This window comes from Caretta caretta, chromosome 2 (genome assembly GCF_965140235.1).
Source record: "Caretta caretta isolate rCarCar2 chromosome 2, rCarCar1.hap1, whole genome shotgun sequence".
Classification (NCBI taxonomy): domain Eukaryota; kingdom Metazoa; phylum Chordata; order Testudines; family Cheloniidae; genus Caretta; species Caretta caretta.
Window position 1 is genome coordinate 271,160,045 of NC_134207.1, and position 24,665 is coordinate 271,184,709.

At 58.2% G+C, this 24,665-nt stretch overlaps 1 protein-coding gene across 4 annotated transcripts in view; it reads left to right on the forward strand.

Moving 5' to 3' along the window:
- Window positions 1-24,665, forward strand: part of AGAP3 (ArfGAP with GTPase domain, ankyrin repeat and PH domain 3) — a 258,069-nt gene that overhangs the window by 152,494 nt on the left and 80,910 nt on the right. For 3 of the 4 annotated variants that reach the window (XM_048841958.2, XM_075126133.1, XM_075126134.1), the window contains exons 8-10: window positions 5,792-5,947; window positions 11,009-11,101; window positions 22,447-22,551. In XM_048841958.2, the coding sequence (XP_048697915.2) occupies window positions 5,792-5,947; window positions 11,009-11,101; window positions 22,447-22,551 (354 nt within the window). Of the gene's footprint in view, window positions 1-5,791; window positions 5,948-9,588; window positions 10,630-11,008; window positions 11,102-22,446; window positions 22,552-24,665 lie in introns of those variants that run through there. The other variant, XM_075126135.1, reaches the window with a different exon arrangement.

The window sequence follows — 24,665 nt, forward strand, 5'->3', positions numbered from 1 at the left end:
ACGGGGCTGGAGCCCACAGGCCTGGTCTGGGAGCAAGGGTCTGTGGGGTTCACCATGGGGAAAGCTAAGCCTAGAGCTCTGCAAACCATGGGGGTCCTCCCCGAAAGTATATCGAGGCCATGGCAGAGCTCACCCCTGGAGAGCCGTGACACGTGCACCCCGCCTCGCAGCCTGGTTTGTCCAGGGCAGATCCCTGCAGGACAGCTGCAGTTCTGAGTCTGTCTCATGCCTCGGTTTGCAAGGGAATCGTGCCAGCGGTCTCTGGCTTCGTAGGAGCACTACTGGATTCCAAAGACCTTTCAGCCTCCGGAGAGATCCCAGCCCATCCTTTCACCACAGCCAGCCATGCACAGGCTGCTGGGGTGTGTGGCCCATTCCCCTGGCTGAAGGCAGTCTACCAGCCAGCAGACACGGTGGGGACATCCATCTCACTGAGCCAGAGTCAGTCTGAACAGGGGGGCCTTCCATTCACCCCTTCCTACAGCAGCATCCATGCCAGATGCTTCCGCACTGAGGTGGGGAATGCCCCCGGGTCTGTGGGCCCTGGAGAGCCCCTCGTTCTATGGTGGATCAGAGCAGGCCATGTTGTAGGCAGGGCTCTGGGAAGCGTGTGGCTCTCCCTCTCCTGACAGCACCATGAACCATGTGCTGTGTCAGGAGTCAGGACAGGGCTTGGCCATCTCTGGTCCGGAAGCCATTCCCACTGGGCAGCACTAATGAGTGAGAGCGGCCTGGCCGTCTCCGTTGGCAGGAAGCTTTTGTTGCCCCAGGAGGGGCTCCGGAAGGAAACTCTCCTCAAATCCCTGTTCCCTTGGACAGATCAGTTTGCCAGTAATCAGAGCAAGTGCCCCCTGCTCTGCTCCACACGCAGTCTCCCACATGCCTTCCTCTTCTCATGAACAGGAGGTCTCCTGCATGCTTTCTCCAGGGCTTCATCTCCAGGGTCGTCAGGGAGAATAGATGAGACGCAGCTACAATGAATTGTGCAGCTCCTTTTGAGGCGAGACAGACCTGCTACGTGTGTCCGTATGGCCTGCTCCCACTTCCAAACATCCTGGATCTTCTGTCTCAGAAGCAGGGGCAGATCCTTCAGGTCCCTGCCACTGGCCACATGGATGTTAGCTCACTGAGCATCACCAGAAGATCCTGCGCCACAGATGTCCATGGCATCCTCATCCACAGCAAGGAACCACCCACCAGCTCCCTCTGCAGGGTTTTCTGTCTGGGGTACTCGGACACACCTGGTTCCTGTACACACTCCTGCCCCGGGTGAACTGTCTCCTTCACTTGTAGCAAACCAGTCCTGCCATCACTTAAGTCAGAGCCCCCCTGGCTGCAGCCTCTGCCTGCCATCCGCCTGAGCCTACCTGGTGCTCACTCCCTGTGGTCCCCCAGACTCCTCCAGGGTGTTAATCCATCAGTTAGAGGGCCCAGCTAGCAGCTCAGCCTAGTCCACCTGGTCTGCGGGGACCCAGGAAGGACTCAATGGCTTTCTCGGTGGCTGTTGTCACAGCCAGAGATGGTGGGCTGCGAGCCCTGATGCCTCACTTTCCTACGTGGTGCTCGTAGGGATGGGGGAGGCTCAGTCCCTGCCCCAGGCCTTCTCCAAGGTGTGTTCTCGCTCCCACCTGAAGCAGGCAGGTGACCTATCTGATTTCTCACCCTGGGGAGGCGAGGCTGCATGCCTTGGGTGCTCAGAGAGCCCTTTCTGTTTATCCAGATAGGACAAAACCACTCAGGAGTTGCCTTGTAGTTTGCAGCCCGCAGTGATGGTTCTGGGGGCAGTTATCCCAGTGGGCCAGCCCAGTTTGGTGTGAGCTGCAGGCCTCTCCCCTCCTGTGGGCATTGGTGCTGCAGCTCCTTTAGCGAGACTTAGGACCCTTGCTACCAGAGAACGTGGCAGGGTTGCATCATGGAGTTCAGTCTGCACCTGGATGCTGTGTTACTGCCTAGATCTGGCTCCCTCCTCAGACCTCACCTGCCTCGTTTGGGAGCTGCTCGCTCGTTGTTGGATTGTCAGCGGTGCATGTGGATTCACACTGGCAGGAGGAGGAGATGGTTGGGCAGATCCTGCAACCTGCGCTCCTCTCGCACTCCTTGGAGGCCGCCTTGCCCTCTGGATCAGTGAGGGAAGGGCACGGTGGGGGAGGCTGCACCCCCCGGGGTGACTCTGGGAGGAGTGCCGGTGAAGACACAGTATCCAGGCGCTGCCCCAATGGGCGCTGCTGGCCAGGAGGCCCCGCATGTGCCCCGGCAGTGGGACCCACCCAGACACATGTCACCAGCAGCCGGTTACTGTACAGTCAGGAGCCACTCTTTGTACAGTGTGCGCTTGGGCTGAGGAACTCACTGCCACGAGGCCGCATGGGGTCCCAGGGCTGGCAGAAGAGAGACAAGGGTCCGGTGTTTGTCTGGGTACAGCTGCATCTGGAGCTGCCACAGGGGAGTGACAAGAAACTGAAACAAACCCAAGAGTCTGGCAGGGCTCCCTGGCCTCCTGCTTTGGGGTGTTTGCAGCCTCCACTGGAAGGGGCAGGAGAGAAGAGCTGCTCACCACAGGACTTCTCGGCCTTCCTCATGCAGCCGGCACTGTGCCAGGAGTGCCTTGCCTGAGCTACTCTGGCTGGTCCAGGGCTGCTGGGACAGTCTGTGTGGCGGGGGTGCCGAGAGCCATTGAACCGAACGTACCCTACGTACAATGGAAACCCCACTGCACCCCTAGGTCCAGCACCGAGGGGCTAGTCCTACGGTCCTCAGAGAAGTCAGCCCCGCTGCAGTGTCACGAGCCGCATCCCAGCCCGGGGAGAACCCGGAGTCAGCGTTGTTGTGAGCTGTGTGGTTCCCCGCAAGCTCCATGCCCTCCGTTCCAAGCCCTTGTGATTGGAATAACAGAGACTTGGTGGGATAACTCACATGACTGGAGTACTGTCATGGATGGGTATAAACTGTTCAGGAAGGACAGGCAGGGCAGAAAAGGTGGGGGAGTAGCACTGTATGTAAGGGAGCAGTATGACTGCTCAGAGCTCCGGTACGAAACTGCAGAAAAACCTGAGAGTCTCTGGATTAAGTTTAGAAGTGTGAGCAACAAGAGTGATGTCATGGTGGGAGTCTGCTATAGACCACCGGACCAGGGGGATGAGGTAGATGAGGCTTTCTTCCGCCAGCTCGCAGAAGCTACTAGATCGCACGCCCTGGTTCTCATGGGTGACTTTAATTTTCCTGATACCTGCTGGGAGAGCAATACAGCGGTGCATAGACAATCCAGGAAGTTTTTGGAAAGCGTAGGGGACAATTTCCTGGTGCAAGTGCTAGAAGAGCCAACTAGGGGCAGAACTTTTCTTGACCTGCTGCTCACAAACCGGGAAGAATTAGTGGGGGAAGCAAAAGTGGATGGGAACCTGGGAGGCAGTGACCATGAGTTGGTTGAGTTCAGGATCCTGACACAGGGAAGAAGGGAAAGCAGCAGGATACGGACCCTGGACTTCAGGAAAGCAGACTTTGACTCCCTCAGGGAACGGATGGGTAGGATCCCCTGGGGGACTAACATGAGGGGGAAAGGTGTCCAGGAGAGCTGGCAGTATTTCAAGGAATCCCTGTTGAGGTTACAGGGACAAACCATCGGGATGTGTAGAAAGAATAGTAAATATGGCAGGTGAATATGGCTTGGCTTAACAGTGAAATCCTAGTGGATCTTAAACGTAAAAAAGAAGCTTACAAGAAGTGGAAGGTTGGACATATGACCAGGGAAGAGTATAAAAATATTGCTCGGGCATGTAGGAATGAAATCAGGGGGGCCAAATTGCACTTGGAGCTGCAGCTAGCGAGAGATGTTAAGAGTAACAAGAAGGGTTTCTTCAGGTATGTTGCCAACAAGAAAAAAGCCAAGGAAAGTGTGGGCCCCTTAATGAATGAGGGAGGCAACCTAGTGACAGAGGATGTGGAAAAAGCTAATGTACTCAATGCTTTTTTTGCCTCTGTCTTCACGAACAAGGTCAGCTCCCAGACTGCTGCGCTGGGCATCACAACATGGGGAAGAGATGGCCAGCCCTCTGTGGAGAAAGAGGTGGTTAGGGACTATTTAGAAAAGCTGGACATGCACAAGTCCATGGGGCCGGACGAGTTGCATCCAAGAGTGCTAAAGGAATTGGCGGCTGTGATTGCAGAGCCATTGGCCATTATCTTTGAAAACTTGTGGCAAAATGGGGAAGTCCCAGATGACTGGAAAAAGGCTAATGTAGTGCCCATCTTTAAAAAAGGGAAGAAGGAGGATCCTGGGAACTACAGGCCAGTCAGCCTCACCTCAGTCACCGGAAAAATCATGGAGCAGGTCCTCAAAGAATCAATCCTGAAGCACTTAGAGGAGAGGAAAGTGATCAGGAACAGTCAGCATGGATTCACCAAGGGAAGGTCATGCCTGACTAATCTAATTGCCTTCTATGATGAGATTACTGGTTCTGTGGATGAAGGGAAAGCAGTGGATGTATTGTTTCTTGACTTTAGCAAAGCTTTTGACACGGTCTCCCACAGTATTCTTGCCAGCAAGTTAAAGAAGTATGGGCTGGATGAATGCACTATAAGGTGGGTAGAAAGTTGGCTAGATTGTCGGGCTCAACGGGTAGTGATTAATGGCTCCATGTCTAGTTGGCAGCCGGTGTCAAGTGGAGTGCCCCAGGGGTCGGTCCTGGGGCCGGTTTTGTTCAATATCTTCATAAATGATCTGGAGGATGGTGTAGATTGCACTCTCAGCAAATTTGCGGATGATACTAAACTGGGAGGAGTGGTAGATACGCTGGAGGGCAGGGATAGGATACAGAGGGACCTAGACAAATTGGAGGATTGGGCCAAAAGAAATCTGATGAGGTTCAATAAGGATAAGTGCAGGGTCCTGCACTTAGGACGGAAGAACCCAATGCACAGCTACAGACTAGGGACCGAATGGCTAGGCAGCAGTTCTGCGGAAAAGGACCTAGGGGTGACAGTGGACGAGAAGCTGGATATGAGTCAGCAGTGTGCCCTTGTTGCCAAGAAGGCCAATGGCATTTTGGGATGTATAAGTAGGGGCATAGCGAGCAGATCGAGGGACGTGATCGTTCCCCTCTATTCGACATTGGTGAGGCCTCATCTGGAGTACTGTGTCCAGTTTTGGGCCCCACACTACAAGAAGGATGTGGATAAATTGGAGAGAGTCCAGCGAAGGGCAACAAAAATGATGAGGGGACTGGAACACATGAGTTATGAGGAGAGGCTGAGGGAACTGGGATTGTTTAGTCTGCAGAAGAGAAGAATGAGGGGGGATTTGATAGCTGCTTTCAACTACCTGAAAGGGGGTTCCAGAGAGGATGGTTCTAGACTATTCTCAGTGGTAGAAGAGGACAGGACAAGGAGTAATGGTCTCAAGTTGCAGTGGGGGAGGGTTAGGTTGGATATTAGGAAAAACTTTTTCACTAAGAGGGTGGTGAAACACTGGAATGCGTTACTTAGGGAGGTGGTAGAATCTCCTTCCTTAGAAGTTTTTAAGGTCAGGCTTGACAAAGCCCTGGCTGGGATGATTTAATTGGAGATTGGTCTTGCTTTTGAGCAGGGGGTTGGACTAGATGACCTTCTGAGGTCCCTTCCAACCCTGATATTCTATGATTCTATGATTCTTGTCTGAGCCGGCTTCCCTGGGGTGCCAGGGGCACTCTGAGGCGGCCCTGCCGTGCGAGGTCGCTCGGGGGGTTGTAGCCACCCGGGGGCAGCCTGCTGGCAGGTCCCAGGCGTACCCAGCGCGCTCCCTCTCTCTCTCCCGCAGGCCACCAATGGCAGCGGCGCCTTTAGCGACTACTCCTCCTCCGTGCCCTCCACCCCCAGCATCGGCCAGCGGGAGCTGCGCATCGAGACCATCGCTGCCTCCAATACGCCCACCCCCATCCGCAAGCAGTCCAAGCGGCGCTCCAACATCTTCACGGTGAGTGTGGCCAGTGGCGGGATGCGCCAGGCGGGCGAGGGGGGCGTGGGCCCATTGGCACAGGGCGGCCGTGCTCCCGGCCATGCGTGTGCTCGGGCCGTGGCGCAGAGCGCGACTTCTGTGGGCACGTGGGGGCAGAGATGCTGTGGGGAGCGCAGTACAGTGCAGTGCGTGTTGTGTTTGTGCATGCACGTGTGTGCGTCCTCTGTGCGTGTGAATCCTCCCCGAGTATGGGCGTGTGCGTTCTCCGTGTGCACACGTGTGTGCGTCCTCTGTGTGCGTGTGTGAATCCTCCCCGAGTATGTGCGTGTGCGTTCTCCGTGTGCACACGTGTGTGCGTCCTCTGTGTGCGTGTGTGAATCTTCCCCGAGTATGTGCGTGTGCGTTCTCCGTGTGCACACGTGTGTGCGTGTGTGAATCCTCCCCGAGTATGTGCGTGTGCGTTCTCCGTGTGCACACGTGTGTGCGTCCTCTGTGTGCGTGTGAATCCTCCCCGAGTATGTGCGTGTGCGTTCTCCGTGTGCACACGTGTGTGCGTCCTCTGTGTGCGTGTGTGAATCCTCCCCGAGTATGTGCGTGTGCGTTCTCCGTGTGCACACGTGTGTGCGTCCTCTGTGTGCGTGTGTGAATCCTCCCCGAGTATGTGCGTGTGCGTTCTCCGTGTGCACACGTGTGTGCGTGTGTGAATCCTCCCCGAGTATGTGCGTGTGCGTTCTCCGTGTGCACACGTGTGTGCGTGTGTGAATCCTCCCCGAGTATGTGCGTGTGCGTTCTCCGTGTGCACACGTGTGTGCGTCCTCTGTGTGCGTGTGAATCCTCCCCGAGTATGTGCGTGTGCGTTCTCCGTGTGCACACGTGTGTGCGTCCTCTGTGTGCGTGTGTGAATCCTCCCCGAGTATGTGCGTGTGCGTTCTCCATGTGCACACGTGTGTGCGTCCTCTGTGTGCGTGTGTGAATCCTCCCCGAGTATGTGCGTGTGCGTTCTCCGTGTGCACACGTGTGTGCGTCCTCTGTGTGCGTGTGTGAATCCTCCCCGAGTATGTGCGTGTGTGTTCTCCGTGTGCACACGTGTGTGCGTCCTCTGTGTGCGTGTGTGAATCCTCCCCGAGTATGTGCGTGTGCGTTCTCCGTGTGCACACGTGTGTGCGTGTGTGAATCCTCCCCGAGTATGTGCGTGTGCGTTCTCCGTGTGCACACGTGTGTGCGTCCTCTGTGTGCGTGTGTGAATCCTCCCCGAGTGTGTGCGTTCTCTGTGTGCACACGTGTGTGCGTCCTCTGTGTGTGTGCCTGAATCCTCCCCGAGTATGTGCGTGTGCGTTCTCCGTGTGCACACGTGTGTGCGTCTTCTGTGTGCGTGTGTGAATCCTCCCCGAGTATGTGCGTGTGCGTTCTCCGTGTGCACACGTGTGTGCGTCCTCTGTGTGCCTGAATCCTCTCCGAGTATGTGCGTGTGCGTCCTCCGTGTGCGTGTAGGAATCCTCCCCGTGTGTGCGTGTGTGTCCTCTGCGTGCATGAGCATGTGCATCCTGTGTGTGTATCCTCCATGTCCGTGTGTGCGCGTGCATCCCCCTTGCGTGGGGAGCGAGGGGTGGCTCTGCCTGCGTGGGCGTACAGCACTGGTGCCCCTTTCCCATCGCTCCCCCTGGGGCCATGTCCCCCGAGCAGGGGTTGGCGTCCCCAGAGGCTGGGACTCTGTTTCTGCACTGGCTGAATAAGCCCGGCAGGGTCTCATGGGCGGTGGTGCTCAGAGCCAGCAATGGCACATGGAGTCCCTCTTGCATCCATGTGTGACGCTATCCGGACACCGAGGGGCCCCTGCTGATATGTAGGGGGAGGGCTGGGCATGTTTGAACCAGGGGATTGAGGACGACATCATGGGGAGTCAATTGGGGACATTTACAGCTGTTATTTCTGCTGGTTGTGTTTGCACCCCATCTCTCAGCACACTCTACACCCATATGCACACACAGCCACCCCACTGTCCCCAAGGCACCTGGGCCTCCCCACACACCATCCCAGCATGCCCCACGTGCACCTCCATCCCCGTCTGAACACACACAGCAACTGGGAACTCCACTGTTCCACAACACCCGCACACCGGTGAGCACACCCGTCCACTGTTCCCTCAACACCCGCCCACCGCTCCCCAGCACCCGCCCACCAGGGCGCGCACCCGCCCACCGCTCCCCAGCACCCGCACATACCCACCTTCCCAGTGTGCATACCCATATGCCCAATGCATACACCTCTCACCCACCTGCACCTCCCCAACACCCTCGCCCCCAGTGCACACAGTTCCCACCGTGGACCCCGCTGCTCCCCAACACCCTTCAGCACGTGCACCCCCCACATTCTCTCAACAAGGGCCTGTAGAGTCTCCTACGTGGTCATGCTCGCTGTTGTGCTCCTGTTCTAATGGATTTCCTGCTCCCTCCCCCGTCGTTACTCTCGCTCATGCTCACACTTGCTGTTGTGCACCAGTGCACACCGGTTCTCTCATGTGCTCTCACGCTTGTCCACACACCCACTGGTTCTGGACTCGCCGTCAGTTCATGTTCACGCTCTCCCTTTCGCTCCTGTTGGAGCGCGTCAGGCTTGTGGTGACATGCTCATTCTCAGCTTCTTCATTCTGGGGCTCATGCTTCATCACTAAGGAAGTCATCAGTCGGGGCTCACGCTTGCTTGCCGTCTCTAGGGGTACCTGCTTGCTTGCCCTCTTTTGCTCAGTCTGGGGCTCAGGCTTGCTTGCCATCTTGAGGGGGTCCCTGCTCGCTTGCCTTCTATGTGGGGCTCACGCTCACTCAGTCTGGGGTTCACACTCACTCTCTGGGGGGGCACGTGCTCGCCATCTCTAGGGGGTTCCTGCTCGCTTATCTTCTCTGTGGGGCTCACACTCACTCAGTCTGCGGCTCACACTCGCTTGCTCTCTGTGGGGTTCATGCTCGCTCAGTCTGGGGTTCTTGCTCACTTGACTTTGTGCTGGGGCTTCGCTCACTCATGCTGGGGCTCAGGCTTGCTGGCTGCACGCACATGACTCACATAGGGTGGTGGTGGCCGTGGCAGCAGCAGGATTTGAAGGTGCTGATTCCCTCCCTCCCCCCACAGCTGGGCTGGGCAGAGCAGTTTGTCCGGCCACTAGCGTGGCCAAGCACCCCGCCCCATCCCTGTGTACACGGTGTGGGAGAAGCGGCAAGGCCTGCTCTCACTGGGTCAGCTGGCCCCTCTGGGTGGGTGTGCAGGGCCTTGCCTAGGTTGCTAGCATTGGGGAGAGACACGAAGTGCCCTGCTCTGGGAGCAGCTCACCCAGCTCCGAGCTGCAGTTTGTTCCCTGGAGTTTCATCTGCAGGCCTCCTCCCCTCCGGCTTTAAGTGCCCTGCTGCCTGGGGCCTCTCCTGTGCTCCCGTCCCTGGGAGTGAGGTGCAGACAGACGGGTGTGTGGCCACCAGGTGGAGACTGACTCCCGTTCTCAACGATGGCTGCCTCCCAGGCTAGCACTGGAATGCAACTCCGGAGCTCGGCCTGCTGCTGCCTCTGGCTGCCCGCTGCGTGGCTGGCCTGTCTGTCTGTCCCCACCGCTGACAGACTCATGTCCGTGTTCTGAGTATAACTTGCCAAACTCTTTATTCTTTCGATATTTGCAGATATGTGCCACTGTTTCCAACTTTTCATCTACAAAAAGGCCTTTCCAACTCCTTCCAAATTAGAAGATCCAGGTGGTTACACACGGCACCTCTGTACAAATTCTCTCACTTTTCATTGCCTCTCCAGGGCCGGATAAGGGATGGGCACTGGGATTGATCTAAGATTAGAGGCTCGCCCGCCCGTCCTCCAGCCAGCATGGGTTCCCCTCCCGGAGACACGCAGGAGCCTTTTAACCCCCCCCCAATGTAAAGTCTAGGAAGCGCTGAGACGGCCTGCACGTGCACTCTAAGCTGGGACATTTCTGGGCCTGCCGGATGCTGTCTAGGCCCTTTCCATGTTCCGGGGATGCCAGGCGGACGACCCTCCTGGGATGGAAAGACCTGCAGACCCAGCGGGACCAGGGCAACGGCAGCCAGCGGAGACGGATGGGCCAAGGGACGCTTTGCTGCCCGCTAGCACCTGCTGCTCGCACTCCGGCCCCTTCCTCCTTCCTGCGTTTTCCTGCAGCCTGCATGGACTCCTGCTCCTCCTCCTCCTCGCGGCAGAGCAGCCATCTGTGTCTCTTTCTTTTCTTCTCTTTCGATCTCCTGGCTTTATCCTGGGCCCAAAAGCGAGCAGATTGGTGTCCCAGGCGCGCAGGGCAGACGTTTCTTTCTGATCCAAAGCACATGGGGAGCTCCCCACCTGAGGGAGCTCGTAGGACACAAGGGAGAGACGTTGTGGCTGCCCTTTTGCTGCCATTGTTGTGATTCTGAATGTATTGATTGTGCTCCGTGTCGTGTATGACTTGATATTTTCCTGTCTTAAGCACCTTGAATGAGTTCTGCTCCACAGACTGTATATTTCATATTGTATTTACTGGAGTTTGCTCTCACCACAGCCATCCTCAAGGAGTATCCGATACTGCTCTAGACTCTCTAGATGTATACTAGATAGTTATTGTCCATGCTCTTTTGTAAGGGGCTGGTCTCTCTGCCCAGTGACCTGTGCTACTTTGTATGGTGCAAGTGTGTTCACAGAATAAATCTGTTGGATTAGTAGGAGTGTGAGTTCCTTTCACTGCCTTGGCCTCTCCTGCTTCCATCCATGCTCCACCGACATCCCATGCTCTTCCTGTTTGTGTCACCGTGTGCTGTGTGCCCCCGAGGGAGTGAGGAATCAGGGGCAGCCCTTTGCTGTGAGGAGAACGGCTTTGGGGCAGGGTGTTAGATGGTTTGGGGGGCTGGGTGGGAAGCTTGGGAGCAGGTGGGCTCTGGGGAGGCCAGGATGGGAGTTGAGGCTGATTACAGCGTCCTTAGAGGGGATGGGGAAGAGGCTGCCCTGGTGAGCGTGTGCTGGCCCAGCGGGGAAAAAAGTGGGCTGTGTGTTCCTTCTTCCCCTGCCCCTGTGTCTAATGCGCCTGTGTCTCTTCTCTTCCAGTCTCGAAAGGGCGCAGACCCGGAGCGGGAGAAGAAGGTGCTGGAGTGCAAGGCGGACAGTATCGGCAGCGGGCGGGCCATTCCCATGAAGCAGGTTCGGATTCCCCGGCCCCCCTAACCATGCCAGAGCACTGCCCGCTGGGGCAAGGGTCCTCAGGCCTCCTGAAGGGCAGCAGGGCGTCGCAGCCTGGGCCGGGGCGTGGCAAGGGGAGCATATGCCATGGGTGCATGCTGGGCTAGGCCACGCGGGTGTCCCAGTGGGAGCGGGGCAGTGTCTGTCTCAGGCTCATTGTGTTTCCATGCATGTGTCGCTGTCACCGGCTCTGCCTTCAGCGTGTGAGTGTGCGTGTGCGCAGCCCCCCGTGCGTGTGCGCGCGCCATACGTTTGCCATACGCGCGCTGGTACCAGTGCTCCCCAGCAGAGGGCAGCAGAGCCCGGCCCCTGGCTCCGGCCCCGGCCCCTGGCTCTGGCTCTGGCTCTGGCTCCTAGCCCGGGTTTGCTGTCTGAGGACACGCAGGCGCTGGCCTCCTGTTGGGGAGCCACACCCTGTGGCCCGGCGGGGCCCAGCTGCGAGCCTGCAGGGCCAGAGTGAGCCAGTTCACACTGGGCAGCTCAGGTTCTGCTCCTTCCTTGGGGGTCGCGGGGGAGAAGTGACTCCAGCCTGCGGCCCCCTCTGTGTCCTGCAGCCCCGGTTGTGGTGCTGGGGACAGGGTCCAGGGTCCAGGGGTGGCGGATGGTGGGAGCAGGGCCAGGGGCATCTCTGGTGCAGTCACGAGGAGGGGGCCCCAGGGCAGCGAGCGAAGGGGAGGGGAGAGGCCAGGTATCGTTGTGTTTCCATGGCAGCTCTGGTGTTAAGACTGGGCCAGGTCTGGGTCGCTCGTGGGAAGGGGCAGCCAGGGATGTTCTGGCACCGGGGTGTTGGGGAGGGGTCTGTGGTTGGCGAGGGGGCAAGGGGAAGGGGGTCTGTGGCTGGCTCTGGGGTAATGGGGAGGGGGACTGTGGCTGGCTCTGGGGTAATGGGGAGGGGGTCTGCGGCTGGCTCTGGCTCTGGGGCGATGGGGAGGGGTCTCTGGCTAGCTGTGGTACAGCAGGTTGAAGGCAGGGAGGCCATGGAGGCTAGCGTGGCTCGGGCTCTGGGTAGGAAGGGGGACAGATAAGATGCACACCCAGATCATGCCCCCCTGTCTCTCCTTCTTCGGGTGGGTCCTGCTCATTGAGTCCTTTCCTCCTCACCAAATTGGAGCTTGACCTGAGGTCGCTGTGGGCTGTTTAATCCCCTGTTTCTGTTAGCTGGGGGCATCTGGCCATCCCTTCCCCTTGCTCCCCTTTCTCCATCTCTTATGGGGCTGGCTGCATCCCCGGGCCCCACTGCAGGGGTTGTGTGCTGGCCCTGGCTCTCCTAGCCCCTCTCCAGGGGTATCTGCTGTGGGATGAACATTGACCCAGCCACCCCTGGCACCATCACTTTCCACAGGTTCATAGATGCCAAGGCCAGCCGGGACCTTTGTGCTTGCGAGAAGGGAAGTTTTGCCTCTTTGAGGCGGCCAGGGGTGGTGTGTAATTGTCCCAGGTTACTGGGTCGGGGCTAGAGATGGTTTTGGGTTGTATTGTTGAAGAGGAACCCCTAGATATGGAACCTGGCCCTTGTTGCCGCCAACTCTGGCGGGAAGAAGGGTCACATGACCATCCTGTCTGACCCCTGGTGTAACGCAGGCCAGAGACCTGCCCCCCAGTTATTCCTAGAGCCAATCTGCCCCCCTCCTCCCCAACTTTTAGAAGCAGTGTCCAATCAGGGTGGGCACTTAGTGGCTGGGTTCATGTGCTGTGCCTCTGGACTTGCACAGGCTGCCAGGCGGGAGGGGCAGGGGGAAGTGCTGGGCAGAACCCCTGTGCGGGGCAGAGACAGCATGTAGGGACAAGGCGGTACCCTCACTCTGTTCATGACTCGGTCTCCAAGACTGGCCTTGGAAAGTTGCAATTCTCCATGTTCACTGGACTCCAGGAGCTGGGGCTTTTGGAGAAGCACCAAGTACTGCAGAAACCACAATAAAACCATGAGAATTGGTGACTCTGGTGGGACACAGAGGCTGGGGCCCCGTACAAATGTATCCCAGACAGTCCTTGGCCCAAGGAGCGTTGTGGGACTTGTTCCCGTTGCCAAAAGGCAGTGTCGAATGTGGTCAGTCAGGGAGGCTCAGGTACGATGGGGAGTGGGAGTTTGAAGTGCTGGCTGGACAGATCCTGCGCAGTGGCACCAGGATATGCTTGGGTTTCTGGGATGTCACGGTACCAACTGCCCTGACAGGTGAGCCCAGGGGACACTTGGCCTGCACCACTTCCGCCCCGAGAGCAAGGAGCAAGCGATGCCTCCGTGGTCTCTCTGCGCTGCTGAAAGGCCCAGCAGGGTGCACCAGCTCTGTTCTCTCCTTGTCCGAGGAGCGCGCAGAGCTGTCTCTGCTCAGGTGCCCGCAGACCCTTCAGCGGGGGAGGGCGACACCCATGGCTTGGATCAGGGCCTCCCTTCACTTCCAGCAGGTCCCGTTCCTTCCCGGAGGTTCTCCCAGGCCTCCAGCTCTCAGAGCAATGATGGGTCCCTGGGTCATGTCTCTGACCATGAACTCTTGGGCGGTGACTCAGATCCCTGCAGCTGCTTGGCTGCACTGCCCCAGCATGCCAGGTACAGCTCGTCCTGAGCTTTCACAGCCAGGCCAGGCTAGCTCTGCTCCCATGGCATGCTGCCTCTGATGGGGCTGGCTCCAGTCTCTTCAGAGTAGTGTCAGCAGAGCCCTGGGAGGCTTTGATAGGCCCTGGGCAGCAGCCAGGCTCAGAGGATCCCAGCCTGCCTGAGGGATGGCAGCAGGTACTTTTTACTTATTTCTCTGGCCCTGTCACCGCAGTGTGGAGTGCCTCACACTCTGACAGGCTTGCTGCATTCGCCCTCACTCTAGGCAGGCCAGAGTGGTCGTCAGGGAACTGTCCCACAGACACAGAGGGACCGGCCTGGGAGTAACTGGCCCAACAGGGATCTGAACCCAGGTCTTCTGGTCCTCAAGTAGAGCCCCAACCACTGGACCATCCTTTCTCCAGATGCCACCCCTAGACAGGAGCTCACTTGAGACAGCTCTCCCAGGGCAAACACTGGCAGGTGCCAGAGGCTTGCTAGGCAGAGGACACGACCCCCTGGAAAGCAGCATTTCTGAGGTCTCTGCAGAGAGGTGGGGACCAGCAGATGCTGATACAGGTCCCCTTCCCTGAGGCTCTGAGAACCAGTTCCATTTTATTTCTGCATGGTGTTGCATTCCGATGAACTGGTGGGCCCTGGAGATGGTAGAATATGGTTTTACCCCAACCACACCCCCTTTCCAGGGACCTGTCCTAGGAGAAACGACCGCACTGTGAACTCACCACCCTGCTGCTGCTAGCAAGGAGAATGTGGCCAGAGCCATACAAAGGCAAATGAGTTTAGTGCCAAAGGAAGAGAGGCTAAGATCCATTCCCGGGCGTCCGTGGTGAGGAGCCGGCCGTAACCCTGCCGTGAGAGGGGTGCTAGAGCCTCACAACCTCAGCAGGGGCGTGGGAAGGATAAAGTCTTGCCCCGCACTCCGGTTCAGGGCTCCCCGCAGAGAGAGGTCTTGAGGGCCCAATATTCCAGATGCAGAACAGCAGCCAGGGCTCCGGAAGCTGTCACCGAGAAGTGCAAACCTTGTCACCGCTGCCCAGCTCTCCTGGGGTTGTTCCTTCCGAGGGGAGCGGGGATCTCAGTGCCTATCCCCTCGGCAGATCCCCACCTCTCCAGAGCGTCACAGCTCGTGTGACCGGCTGGCTGTGTAACTGCGGGGGTGCTAGTCCCCCCCACTGAGGCAGAGGGACTGAGAATGGATATGGGCTAAGTGAGGTGGCTGGAAAGCGGGACCTTCTGCCTGGGCGTGTGTGGCCTCCGGTAGAGCGCTGCCCAGCGTGCACGGCCAGTACGTGGGGGGAGACCCTGCTACTCCCTTATTCTCCGTTGAATCTGCCTAGTGACCTTTCTGGGTCCCGTGGGGAGAGGACTGCAGTGCCGGTGGCTAATTCATCCCCAGCTTTGGTGGCAGAGCTGCAGCGCCCTGCATGAGCGGGCTGCGTGCTCAGACAGGAGGCTGGTTAAGAGAATCTCGGAAGGAGTGAGTTTGGGGGGTGCTTTTGCACCAGTGGGGAAGGCTGCTGTTCTGGGGAGCAGAACTATCCTGCAGGAAGCTGGTGGCAGCTGCTGAGCCTTGCCCATCACAGCACGCCCAGAACATGCTGCTAGTGAGCCGATGTCTCTCTCTCCCAAACTCCAGTTGTAGACGCTAGAGCTGGATCCACCCAACTCCCGTGGCCCCCGTGTGAGACAAAGGAGTCCAGCCTCCTCTCTCTAGCCCTTCTCCTCTGACCTGGGTGGCAGACGCGGCCTCCTGCTGGTGCGGGGGCTGCTGCACGTGAGGCTCCGGCTCCCCACCTGGAGCCCATGCTATGATCTCGGCAGGCCCAGGCCCGCACTGGGTGAGGAGACGATCTTTATGGCTGGACGCTTGACACCTGAGAACTGGGCTAGCTGGGCTGGCAGGCTGCCGTTCCCAGCTGGTGGTTCCTGGGAACAAACACACGTCCCCTTCCTCATGCAGATGCTGCTGCTGAGTGTGCAGTCACATAGTCAGCCCTGAGGGCCTGGGGTCCCTGGGCCAGCTCTGGTTGGGCTGGCTTCTTCAGCGGGGCCCAGAGCCGGGGACTCCTCCTCCTTGGGATCTGGGACCATGCTGGGAGCTGAGATTACATTTAAATTGCCATTTGCATTTTCCAATCAATACACGACTTTACAATTAAGTTTGGTGTTAAAATTCTTAGCGAAAAGTGAGTGGAAGGGAGATTTGTGGAGTGAACGAGTCCTTTGGGGGCCATCGCGGCTCCCTGCCTCATTACACTGCATACTGCATGCTGCTGCCACTGCTTTCCCGGCGCACCCCCCAATCCGAGCACAAGACGCCGAGGCAGTCACGCGGGCCAGCCTCGCAGGGCCGGGGAAGCGCGCTGGAGATGGTGGGCTGGCTTGCTGTTCATCCCTCTCGGCCTCTTCCCTTTTGTGACCTTCGCACTGGGGAAAAGGAGCTAGCAAAGGATTCAGAAGATGCAGAACCCCAGGGGAGGCCCGGGGTAGATAGGGATGTGGCTGTGTGTGGCCATTGGGAACATGCAGGATTTGTGGAGAGTGTGTGAGAGTATGTGGGGTTGGGGATTCTCTGGGGGGAGCTGGGGCATTGTGTGCACCGAGCATGCGCATGAGTGGGATGTGCTAGCACAGAGGTCTCCAGCCCTTTGGGGGTGGACCCCCCATTTGTGATGGTTCTGCCCCTGGGTTCACATGTGGCTGCTGCATCTCACCTGGGTTTTGTCCTTCTCCTCCCTCCTTTCTCGCCTCATCTTCTTGTCTCTTTTTCTGTGTAGTATTGGGATTTTGCTCCATTTCCCAGGAAATGGGAAAGCTGGATCTCCCTAGCTGCTTCTCGGTTCAGCCCCGACTCTGTATCATCAAAACAGAGAACAAGTCCAGCCACAGAACAGGAAGCCCTGATGCAAGCCACACTGTGGTGTCACAAAAACCTGCATCCAGCACTTGCTCCCTCCCACTTCCTTCTCCAACCCTCACAATTTCTAGTGCCTCAATACAGAACAAGTCTGTCTGCTTCCACTGCCCCAAAAATGTCTGGACCTCCATGTGTCCCAACCCAGCCGTGCTGCAAAAACCTGGATCTAGATGGAGCTTGCAAAGTTTTGGCCCTGAACCCTCAATTTGTACAGTCTAAACAAAGAGCAAGTCCAGCTAATGCAGACTCCACTGGATATATCTGGAATCTGGGGCACCCTAGCTCAATAGTCCTGGGAAAACACAACAGCGATACCTGCCTTCTTGTGTGCCGGGATTTGTCGCGTCCTGATTTGCATAGTGGGTTAGGAGCAGCTGCATTTGTTGTCTCTCTAAACAGTACAGTTTTGGGGTTTGAGGCCAGAATTGGCAGGGGTAGCAGGATACCGGTACTCAATGAATTTGTTTGCAATGCTGTTGCATACAGACACATCAGGATCCAGACTTTTCAAGGAGAACAGGGGCAGTTACACTTGGCCTCTGTTTACATGGTAGAATTTTTGGTTTGTAGTAAATATTTGCAGGATCTGGCTGGAGGAGTCAGATTTTAAAAAGCCAGCAGGGGCCATTATGACCTCCTACATAGCTGATATAGGGAATCTTGCCCAGTGATTCCTGAGTCAAGCCCGTAACGTCTGGCTGAGCTATTAGAAAGAGATCCGGCTTTGATTTACAGATTCCAAGTGATGGAGAATTCACTACGTCCCTAGGTCAGTTGTTCCCATGGTAAAATCCCTGCCTGTAGACGTTTGGTGCCTAGTCTGAATGTGTCTCGCTTCAGCTTCCAGCCATTGGATCTCATTCTGCCTTTTTCTGACAGAGCAAAGAGCTCTCGACTATTGGAAATCTCTTCTCCAGGTAGTTACTTGTAAACCCCATGATCAAGTCACTCCTTTATCACTTAGATAAACTAGATTGAGCTCCTTTAGTCTCTCATGATAAGGCAGGTTTTCCAGGCCTCGAATGATTCTTGTGGCTCTTTCCAATTTGTCAACATCCTTTTGAAGTGTGGACACCAGAATTGGACACAGTATCCAGTCATGGTGACACTAATGCCTTGTGCGGAGTCAGTATCATCTTTGTACTCTGACTTGATATTCCCTTGCGTCTCTACCCCTGGATTGCATTCACCTTCTTAGCTACAGGATCGCACTGAGCACGGATGTTCTGTCCATTTCCACCATGACCCATATGTCCTTTTCAGTGTCGCTGCATTCCAGGAGACAGACTCCTGTGCCCTGTACCTTTAGGCTGTCTTCTTTGTTCCTAGATGTATGACCTTGCACTGGTGATACAGATAGGTTTGTGTAACTGACCTGCCCCAACCATCATTTACCACTCCACCAATTTTGTGGCCTCTTCAGATTTTACCAGCATCATTTTATATTTTTTCCAGATCATTGTTAAAGATATTGAATGGATTTGGGCCAAAAGCTGATCTGTGTGGGACACCTCTAGAAAGACCATCATTGGATGATGATTCACTGTTTACAGTTACTTTTTGTGATCTATCATGTAACCGGTTTTTACTCCATTTTTTATCAGCTATGTTGATTTTAGATCGTAGTAATTTTTTAATCAGAATGTCATACGGTGATAAGTTCCCTGCAGAGGTCTAAGCATGATGTCAGCACAGTTAACTTTGTCAACGAAACTCATGATCTCATCAAAAATAGTATCAGGCTTGTCTGACGAGACCTGTTTTCCATAAAACACTGTTGATTGGCATTAATTATGCTGCAGTCCTTTAATTCTTAACTGATTTCTCTCCACACTGGCCTTTTCACGATTTTGCCTGGTATCAGAGTCAGGCTCTCCGGCCCATAGCCACCGGGCCCTTCCCTTGCACATATTGGCACAACGTTCACATTTTTCCAGTCCTCTGGGACTTCTCTGGTGTCCCAGGATTTGTTAAAAATCTACGTTAATGGCTCAGAAACCACCTCCGCAAATGCACTGAGCACTCCTGGGTCCGAGTTCTCTGAGCCTGAAGATCTGAAGATGTTTAGCTTCAGCAGTTTCTGTTTAACACCCTCCCCAGCCCCGGTAAAATAAGAAGTGTTTCCTGATCGTTGTGAGCAGCGAGTAAATCATCCAACTTCTTCCCAGACACTGAACAGAACTATTTACTGAGCACTTCTGCCAGTCCTGTGTCATGTTGGCTGCTTTACAATGGTCGTTTCACGGCTGCCCCAGGAGGTGTCAGATGTTGGGTCTTTCTGATGGAGTTTAGGCAGTGGGACTGGGTCCCAAAGTTGGCTTGATCTAGCAATCCAGAGGTGTTGGATCCAGGTTTTTTCAGTGCTGTTGGGGTTCCAGAGTTTTTGGCATGCTAGATGCAGTTAGGCAGTGGCATTTGGGCCAACTATGGGCTAGATCCAGCTTTGTCCCCAGACTCCTTTTTGCAGTCTTGTTTTTGTTTCCCAGTTCTCTCCCGGCCTCCCATGCTGTGAGGTGCTGAGCGCTCCTCTTGGTTTGGCTCCAGCACCATCTAGGAGGCCTTTCTTGCTATCTGTGTCTGCAGAACAGTCTCTGGCTCCCATCTTCCTCCCCTTGCTGAGGGTTGTTTGCCTAAATAGGTGAGCAACTAGTGTAGATGGTTTTCACTCCTTTAGCTGGTTGCACTTGACCTCGGGGGCCCTACAGGCTCAAGTCTAGGCTGCACTTAAAACTTAGGTGGGCTCAGCTCCGGCACTCAGGGATGTGAAAAATTCACAGATGTGCTGCCCTAAAGCGCCGGTAGAGAGACGGCTAGATGGCTGGAAGAACACCGCCGTTGCCTGGGGAGGTGGCGTGACTCTAGCCACAAGTCGCTGTAGTGTGTGTCTACGCTCCTGGGGCTGCAGACACGGCGCCTCCTCCTGGCCATTCTGGGGATTAGCTTTGCCAGGCATTGTGCCCTCCTCTGGCAGTCTCTTCACCCGTCCTCTCTGGCCCTGCAGCCCCTCTCACTGCGGGTCTGCAGTTTCCTCTTCGTCCCTCGACCCTCCGGCCAGGTCGCTACGTGGTGTCCCCTTCTGGACGGGGAGCGGGGGATGTAACCGTCCCGGGCAGGCCGCTGTCCTCTGCCTGGCCCCTGCCACATCCCCGGTGGCTGGCAGGGGAACCCAGGCCCGCCCTCTACTATAGGTTCCAGCTCAAGGTCCCTCCGAACAGAAGCCACGGCCTGCACTGTCCTGCCGTGCTGCTTTCCCCTGAGCCTTCTCCTACCTTCCTGGCTTCCCCCCTCTCTGGGTTCACCAGCCTCCCAACTCCTTCCTCTCAGGCAGTAACTGTGGACACCTCTGCTAGCCCCTAGCGCACCTCCATGCTCCCAGGGAGTGACTGCAACCGTCTTCTGCTGCCAGCATCCTGGCTTTATAAACCCGGCTCAGCTCCTCTCCCCGCTGGGCTTCCGCAGCAAGTGAGGCCTGACTGCGCGCTGGCTTTCCTCTGGGTGCAGCCCATCCATTCATAGGACCCCGCAGGCAGCCAGGGAAAACTCGCTGCCTGATCCAGACAGAGCCGGGCTGAGCAGCTGCTCAGTGGGGATGGAAATGGAGCCAGACAGCTCAAGAGGCACCATAGGCTGTGCCCTGCTATCCGGCTTCTGGAGTCCTTGCTGCCCCTTGCTCCAGCCTCTGCCAGCCTCCTGGGCCCAGCGGATGGCAGGGGAGAGGCAGCCCTGGGAGCTCATTGTGTGTTTTCGCTGTGTGCCGCAGGCTGCTTGGCACTGTGGGTTGCATGCAGCTGGACCCACCACTCTTTCCCTCCCCCGCCCCGACCTGGCACCCCTGGGGGCTTGCCTCCCGACTCAGGAGCTGCTGGGTAGCATGGCTGGGGCTGGGGGGTGGCGTGAGAAGGCCTGAGGGGGGTGCGGAGAGCTGCAGGAGTGTGTTGTGTTCCTGGGGGTGGAGGTTGTGCTTCTGTGGGGAGGTGTTTGTGTGTGTGGGGGGAGGGGGGATTGTGAACAGCATTGTCCAGGGGAGGCATTTGGGGGGCCTGGGGGTAGTGCCGGGGGGACTGTGGGTGGCGCCGGCCAGTGGAGGTGTTGGGGAGGGTCCGTGAGCCGTGCCAGGGGAGACGTTTCTGGGGTGGCCGTGGGTGGGGGAAGGGATTTGGGGGAGGCTGTGGGCGGCGCTGGGCAAAGGAGGCGCTTGGGGTGTTGCCGTGGGCAGGGGAGGCATTTGGGGGGGCTCTGGGTGGCGCCAGCTCAGAGAGGCGTTTGGGGGGCTGTGGGTGGCACCGGGGAGATGCTGGGGGCGGCTGTGGGTGGCAGAGGAGGCGTTGGGGAGGGGCTGTGAGCAGCGCCGGGGAAGGTGTTTGGGGGGGTCACCATGGGCGGGCGAGGAGCTAAAGGGGGCCGTGAGTGGTTCTGGGTGGGGGAGGCGTTTGGGGTGTTGGCCATAGGCGGGAAAAGGGTTTGGGGGAGGCTGTGGGTGGCCCTGGGCGGAGGAGGCATTTGGGGTGTCGCTGTGGGTGCGGGAGGGGTTAAGGGGGGGCCGTAGGTGGTACTGGGCGGAGGAGGCGTTTGGGGTGTCGCTGTGGGTGAGGAGCTGTTTGGGGGGGGCTGTGGGCGGCACTGGGCACAGGAGGCGTTTGGGGTGTCGCTGTGGGCGGGGGAGGCGTTAAGGGGGAGCCGTGGGTGGTACTGGGTGGGGGAGGCATTGGGGGGCTGTGGACGGCGCCAGCCGGGCTAGGTGTTGGGGGAGGCATGGGCCTCGTCGGCTGGGCGAGTGGCGTGTAGATGCTGGAGGGCGTCTCTCTCCGACCAGACCGTTTGGTTGAGCGTCTGCGTCTGGCTCCCGTGCAGGCTGTGGCAGGCCCGGGGCGGGAGGCGCTGGGCATGAGGGCGAATCCTGCCAGGGAGCAGCAGCCACCCTCTGAGCAGGCCCAGCGGCTCCTCGCTTCCGTCACCTCTGTCTCTTTGGGAGCCCCAGTTTGCTAACTAACTAACGGGGGGATGTCCTGCCTCTGCTGAGCTGGGCCCAGACCTTCCCAGAGTTCGCTGCCTCTCGCCCTCCCCTCTAACAGGGCAGTGGGGACGGGCGGGGGGAGTGGCTGAGCCAGTTGCTGCTGCTGGCTTGTGCCCCCCGTCCCCACTTGCTACCGTGCCAACAGAGCCAGACCACTGCGGCAGTGAGAGCAGCCGATTTCTGGGCCCTAAGGGGGCAGGTCTAGGAGTCCCACTCCAGCCCATGATCCTGAAAGGGAGATCCCCTGTGCTTCACCCCCACCCTGCAGCCTGTGACTCTGGGGGGCTGGAGGAGGTGCATCGGGGGGACATCCCTGTCCCCGTGGCAGGTTGGGGGAGGGGCATTGGGGGGACACCCCTCCTCTCATGTCGGATTGGGGGTGCCTCTCTCGCAAATAGCCCAGGGAAACTTGGGAAGCCCGTTCCAGACTTCTCTCTGTGGAGTCCAGGTCTCCCTACCTCACTCAGGGCCAGCGTCCCACGCAGGGCGCTCCCGGGGTGGAGGGGCGGTGCCAGGGACGGGTCCCACGCGGGGCGCTCCCAGGGCGGTAGGCCTGGGGCAGCAGCCGTTTCTGGGGTCCCACGAGGGGCGCTCCCGGGGCGGTAGGCCTGGGGCAGCAGCCGTTTCTGGGGTCCCACGAGGGGTGCTCCCAGGGCGGTAGGCGTGGGGCAGCAGCTGTTTCTGGGGTCCCACGAGGGGCGCTCCCAGGGCGGTGGGGGTGGGGCAGTGCCAGGGACGGGTCCCACGCGGGGTGCTCTCGGGGCGATAGAGGTGGGGGGGCGGCACCAGGCCAGGGTTTGAGAGTCTCGACTCCTCTCCTGCAGGGCATTCTCCTGAAGCGCAGTGGCAAGTCCCTCAACAAGGAGTGGAAGAAGAAGTATGTGACGCTGTGCGATAACGGAGTCCTCACCTACCACCCCAGCCTGCATGTGAGTGAGCCCCGGGCAGGCCCTGCAGGGCCGGGGGGAGGTACAGAGGAGGTCTCTGCTCTGCTGCTCCAGCAGGTCCCTCGGGGGGTGTCGTGACTCCCCCAAAGCACCAGGCTAGTAGCGGGGAGGGGTGGGGAGTGCCGCAGCCTGGGTAGACCCAGGACTCCAGCCTCTCCAAGGAATGGCAGCCCAGGCAGGCACTCTGGTGCCTCTCGCCCCACTCCGGAGCTCGGCAGCATGGGGCCTCTGGCTGAGGGGAGAGGTCAGCAGGGACAAGCCTGCTAAGTAAACGTGGCCCTTTCTTTTCCTGCTTCCCTGGCCAGTCCCCAGTCAGGCAGGGCCCCTGGCAGGAGGGAGAAGGCGAAAGCTCCTTGCGGCCAGGGCCGATGGCCCCGTCTGGGTGTGGAACATGTTCCTGGCTGTTAGGTATTGGGTAACACAGAGGAGGTGCCGTGCAGAGCCTGCCGAGCTGAGCTGTCACTCGATGCATCTACAATCCTCTTTGCGGCTGGCTCACAGCTGCCTCTTCCATCCATCTCTGTCGCCTCCCCACTGCGGGGCTAATGGCTTCTTTCCCGTTCCTTCTTGAGCACAGTTTGCTGCTAAGACAGTGAAACGTGGCCACAGACACACCTGTGGCCCTGCAGACCGCGATGCCCTCTGGACAGCAGGGATCACTTCATGGGGGGCACAGAGCAGCCAGTGAGCAGTGGGGCCCTGAGCTAGCCCAAAGGGGTGCCATTGTGCCCCGGGGCTTGAGGGGTGAGCTGCTCCATGCTCAGAGCCCTGAATCCCTCAGACCCCAAGTGTTCTAATGCCCAGAGCTTCATCACTCTGCTCCTCAACTCCTGGAACCCCGTGTGCCCCCGTCCGGCTCTCTGTGCCCTCTCCTGCAGTCAGTTCACCTCGGAGTGCCACCTCTTATCCCATTGCCTTAAGCCGTGGGACTGTAAAACCCATTCTCCTCCTCCTAGCTCTGCTGTGCCATCCGACTCCTCCTCCAGCCCCCGGGTTCTCTGCCCCAGTCTCCACTCCTCCGACTCCCTGCTGCAGTCTCTCTCTTCCATAGCCTTGGACCCTGGAGACTGGGAGGGAGCTCCACTGGCTAGAGAGAGGGTGTACGTGTGTGTGCCCGTCTGCCCGCGTGTGCCCCGTGTGTGCGTGTGTACAGCCTTTACACTGGGGTCAGAGCCAGCCCTTGTGACCTCGGTTGGCTCCCACTGCTGAGGGTGGAGGAGCTCGTTGGGATGTCCCTCCCCTTCCCCATTGCCTCTTACCCTCAGCGTCATCATGTGACATTACGGGACTGCCCAGTGCCGGCACCCTGCACCCTTCGCCCGGTGCTGCTGGACACCTAGGAAAGTACATGCTGAAGGCATCACCTCCTCTACGTGACTTTCCACGGACGCGCTGAGCAGGGAAGTAAAATGAGGAGTAATAAGGCCTGCCTGGCGTGCGCCATGCTGGCAGCTCTCCCCGCCCCCACTAACTCCCTGTAGGGCAAAGGGTGTCTGTCTCCTCCCCACCCAGACACCATCTCCCCGGGGGGCCAAGAGCCCCACTGGGCACCTCCACGTTGTGTTGCTTCCGGAAGCCTGGCAGACTCAAGTGTTGGTGGGCTGTGAGCAGGCCTGGATGGCCGAATGCCCCTTGTGGATGGCCTGCCGCCTGCCCCAGGAACTCTGCTCAGGGGCCAGCTGGAGCCCCACGACACAGGGAGGGGAAGGGAGCCCTGCGGGGGGCTCACAGGCTGTCCTCACCACTTGTGCACTGCCCTGCAGAGCCCAGCAGGAGCCGCTGCCGTGCAGGGAGCACGTAGCCACATCCAAGGAGTGCGCCAGCAGGCGTTCCCGTGTGTCCTCGAGGGTCGCCCTGAGGCGAGCGGGACACTAGAACAGCCTGGCTGACTAGCGAGGGCCGTATCCCAAAGGAAGGATCGCAGCAGCATGGGTCCAGCAGGCACACGAAGAAAGGAGAGCAGCAAATACGGACCCTGGACTTCAGAAAAGCAGACTTGGACTCCCTCAGGGAGCTGATGGGCAGGATCCCCGGGGAGAATAACATGAGGGGGAAAGGAGTCAGAGAATCATAGAATATAAGGGTTGGAAGGGACC